Source organism: Limulus polyphemus, unplaced genomic scaffold, assembly GCF_000517525.1.
Source record: "Limulus polyphemus unplaced genomic scaffold, Limulus_polyphemus-2.1.2 Scaffold3882, whole genome shotgun sequence".
NCBI lineage: Eukaryota > Metazoa > Arthropoda > Merostomata > Xiphosura > Limulidae > Limulus > Limulus polyphemus.
Genome location: NW_013669492.1, coordinates 10,983 through 16,065, shown reverse-complemented (window position 1 = coordinate 16,065; position 5,083 = coordinate 10,983). Strand labels below are relative to the sequence as shown.

At 33.5% G+C, this 5,083-nt stretch overlaps 1 protein-coding gene across 1 annotated transcript; it reads left to right on the top strand.

Annotated features, from left to right (window-relative positions):
* The first annotated feature begins 3,619 nt into the window (after positions 1-3,619).
* Positions 3,620-4,980, top strand: LOC106470212 (nuclear factor interleukin-3-regulated protein-like). The gene has a single exon (XM_013930752.2). The coding sequence runs from the start codon at positions 3,620-3,622 to the stop codon at positions 4,934-4,936; it is 1,317 nt and encodes a 438-aa protein (XP_013786206.2). The 3' UTR covers positions 4,937-4,980.
* Positions 4,981-5,083: the final 103 nt, after the last annotated feature.

Here is a 5,083-nt window from a genome sequence, read left to right as displayed (position 1 = left end):
ATATGCTGTAATCTGCGAGGGTGTTATAAATTATAAGTCCTTAAATAATGTATGAATGACACCTTGAAAACATGACTTCTGTTTCAGATTGTCTCGCTCTTTGCAAGTGTAAACACTGATATAATTATTTGCTGTAATCTGCGAGGGTGTTATAAATTATAAGTCCTTAAATAATGTATGAATGACACCTTGAAAACAAAACAACATGCAGATTTTTAACAGAATGTAAGTGCGTTTAGTTAACAGTTTAAACATTCTAAATCTTGGAATTCACCACTTTCAACCTGAAAATATTTCATACTGCTTTTTTGAGGTAATCATTTTTCACATATTAACACAGTCAACTTCTGTAACTATTTGTATGTATCTATTAATATTCGCATATTGACAACCCACCTTTGCATATTGACAACCCACCTTCCTTGTCGCATTCATAGGAATCTATATTTTTCAGAAAAAAAATTCGTTTGAAAAATGTATTGAACATTTCAGTACGCTTGCGAATTGATAATTAATCTAAAAGTTATTATATTTTGTAACTAATTTCTCTTAAGTGAAGATTTTAACGGCTGTTGATGAAAGTATGACAGTTGTGGAAGTAATAATCGAAATCGTATTTCTAATTATTATAATCAAGATAATCTAAAGAAGAGTACTATACTTGTTATTGGGTTAATTTTATATTTTATGTTGCTCCATTGCTATTTATCCAATATAATATGGGAAGGTCTTTTCGTATATATATATCTTATAATGGTATACACTATTTTGTGTTACATATAATAAAAATGAAAACTAGATATAGAATATGTGAAGTTCTTTTCGTATATATATATATATATATTTATTTTATAATGGTATACACTATTTTGTGTTACATATAATAACAATGAAAACTAGATATAGAATATGTGAAGTTCTTTTCATATATATATGTATTTATCTTATAATGGTATACACTATTTTGTGTTACATATAATAACAATGAAAACTAGATATAGAATATGTGAAGTTCTTTTCGTATATATATGTATTTATCTTATAATGGTATACACTATTTTGTGTTACATATAATAATGATGAAAACAAGATATAGAATATGTGAAGTTCTTTTCGTATATATATATGTATTTATCTTATAATGGTATACACTATTTTGTGTTATATATAATAACGGTGAAAATTGTCATTTTTCCATAACATTTTAGATTTTTATTAGCACTTCACGCTATGCTGTAGGGTTGTAATTTATTAATGTCATTATTAGTAAAGGTTTAGTTGTCGTTACGGAAATTTAACAATGAAGGACGTGTTTTTTACGTTGGCATGCTTGTTACCCAACTTCTTGTGGAAACATTTAATTCAAAAATGTAAGTATCGTTAGTCCGTTTAGAGGGAACATGCTTCAACACATATTATTTACTGATGGTTGTGGGTTTCAGTTTCAGTTTGTCTATGAAGCCAGCTTATTGTTCTGGGTGTTAGCCTACCATACATTATTGGGAACAATAACTATCGCAATACTCAATTCTATATTTTCGCGTTACGTTATACTTTGTTTACATGATTTTTGTAAAAATAACCTCTAAATCTAATATTAACATTACGTTTAGCGTCTATGTAGGCATTTTACCTAGCGACTCAACTCGTGAGACATGACTCACGTGTCTTATTTTCCACGTGTGCTATTAAATGGTCTGGTCAATAATGTCAGCATTGACAGATTGTTCTTAAGTTACCCTACACTTTATATGTTGTTCCAAGTTTATTCTACTTTAGACAATAATGTGTAAAGTAGGTTAATTTCAGAATAATGTGTAAAGTGAAATTAACCTACTTTACACATTATTCTGAAGTTATCCTATTTTACACATTACTCTGAGGTTATACTACCTTACACATTGTTAGCCTACCCCACACTTTATACATTCTTTCGAAGATAACGTATTTTATACATTATTATGAGGTTATACTACCTTACACATTGTTAGCCTACCCCACACTTTATACATTCTTTCGAATATAACGTACTTTATACACTATTATGAGGTTAGACTACCTTACACATATTTTTTTTTGCTAAAATTATAATAAATAATCAATTAAAAACAATGTTTTACATTTACACAATAAAAACTTTTATTGAAGCCGTACGGGTTCCACTTTAAAATCTCTACAAGTACATGTTTCGACGTGATATACGTCATCTTCAGGAGTTTTTAATTAATTATTTATTATAATTTTAGCAAAAAATTTAAACACAAGTGCCGGTAGTGGATACCTTACACATTGTTAGCCTACCCCACACTTTATACATTCTTTCGAAGATAACGAACTCTAGACATTATTATGAGGTTAGACTATTTTACATATTGTTCTGAAGTTAGCCTACACTTTACACACTTTCTGAGGTTAACTTAATGTACACTTTACACATTATTGCGAGGTTAGTCTACTCTACATTTTATACATTGTTTTTAAGTTAACCTACTTTACATATTATTATGAAGTTAAACTACTTTACATATTGTTCTGGATGTTAGCTTACCATACACTTTACATATTGTACAGAGGATTCTGAGGTTAGCCTATCCTGCATTTTACACATATTTCCGAGGTTAAGCGTCTTTATACTTTACACATTGTTCCGAAGTTAACCTATTTTACACATTATTCTGGGGTTAGACTACTTTATATATTGTTCTGGTGTTAGCTTATCATACACTTTACACATCTAGGAATAAACGATCTGGAAAATTATCTAACAATATGGCCGTCCACCAGTTAGCTTTCTGGTATCCGCATTTGGAAATTGGAGCAGGGGAGAAAAGATGTGTGCATGATTTTATGTAACCTATTGTTTCAAGAAAAATAGCATAAGCTGGCAGAAAGATTGAGATTCTTTTCAGTGAATAACTCCGCAGTTGGAAACTTAATTTTCAGAAATCTGAACCTTTGTACGAATACTTTGTCTAAAAATACTCCAACTGATGAGTAGCTTATACAATGGTGGGTCCATTTTTTTAAAAACGTTATTATAGTTTCGTAATACAGGTTGAGGGTCAGTTATCCATTCAAACTCGTTTATAGATAAACGAATTATTGTAATTATTGTTCTTTTATCGGATTTACCAAGATATCTTGGAAAATAAAGGAAATAAAACTAGAAATTTAGCTTGTCCGTTGTGCTAACGAAGTGTTTATGTCAGTCTGTCTAGGATAATCGGCCCTGTATTTAGCAGCCTATTCTTTTCTTTCTATAAGTATATTTTCAAATCGTTTTAAAAGTTTCTTTATAAATCCTACAACAAATCTGACATTGAAGTAAATTCAGTAAATATGAAAGAGCTCTATGTTTGCTTCAATAAAGTTTATTTTCTCATTTCATTGAAAGGTTTTAGACAACATAAAATTATAAAAGCTCTTCGAAAATCGCAACATCGTGGTATGTAAACATACTTAACAAAGTGGATTTCCTTTAAAGTTTTATTTACATTTGATATAGTAATTTTGCTAAATTTAGATATACTAATTAATTTATATTGTTGGCATTAGAATATGGAACCATCACTTATGTATGATTCTCTCTTTCACAGATCGAAACCATTTAGTTAGCATCATGATGATGGCAAAGAATGAGCCCTTAGCTAATCAGCCTCGTTTTCAGGCAGAACCAATCCTGCCATTTTTCCAAGAAGAACTGCCTTCTGTTCCCGTTGTTGTAACCTCTTTTGCCCACTTCCCTAGCCAGACCGAAGATTGGACAAACCATATGAATGTGCCAGTGAACCCGGCACCACGTATAAAACCCACAAAGCTCTTTTCTGCAAGGAAGCAACGTGAATTTATTCCGGACTCCAGAAAGGACGACAGCTACTGGGACAGACGAAGAAGGAATAACGAGGCAGCTAAAAGATCACGCCAGAAACGTCGTTTAAATGACTTGGTGCTTGAAAGCAAAGTATTGGAATTGACAAAGGAGAATGTCATCCTTAGAGCTGAGCTAGGAGCTATTAAAGACCATTATTGTATTTCAACAGAACCTCTACCAAATCATGATAAAGTACAGCTTTCTCTTGCTGGTTCCTGCACTGAGGTACTTGGACGATGCTCTCTGGTTCCTAGTATTGGTTCTACCATCGTCACTACCACCTCTTCATTTGTTAATATCCAAGCCGCGCCTAGCTTAACCTCTTGCCTTAATACCACGTCCAATCAGTCCAGTCTACAGTCAATTTCTGTGATCCACATAAGACCGATTCCAAAAATAGCCAGAATCAGTGACAGTGATTACTCCATTAACAATGACACCACTCTCGCTTCACTCCAGTCAAACACTAACACAACTAACAGCTGTTCAACTCTAAAACATAGTTTGCCTCTCCCTCCTCCAGCTTCACGGAGTTCTCCTGTTGACCAAGAGTCTGTGAGTTCTCCTAGTTCATGGTCATCAATAGATGACAGTTCTCAAACAAGTGCCAGCGGACATTCCCTTCCTCATTTCTCTCTACCCCTTAAATTGAGACATAAGTCTCACCTCGGAGAGCGGGAAAAACATCATAATTCACCTAGTCCAACAGATAGTGGCCGGAGCAGTAGGCGTGATAGCAGCAGCACTCGAGAAGACGTATCTTCTATTTCTTCTGATGGGGACAGCACTGGAAGTAATGATAATCCCACCTCCTCCGGCAGTCTCAGTTCCGTAGATATCAAGTTGAAACATCGGTCTCAGAGACGATCCACTCACAAGCTGCCACCACATAATCGTCATTTACTACAGGCTGAAAACTCCCAGCTCCGCTCCGAACTCCAAAGATTAGCCTCGGAAGTAGAAAACTTACTGGACATTATGCTTCAAGAAGGCAGTCAGATGGAGTCTGATGGTCAGCGTCTTCCTGAAGAACAGTACGCTATGTCACATGACGACCGTAACTAGAAAAAATATTGAGTTGCTGTTAATCAGTGATAAAAGAACAAAAAAGTCCGTAGGTTTTCTTGAAATTTCATATCTGATAAGGCTTCTCAACTTGATCACTTTTTACTACGATCACCAACAAGAGATACCTCAAACAATTCTATAATT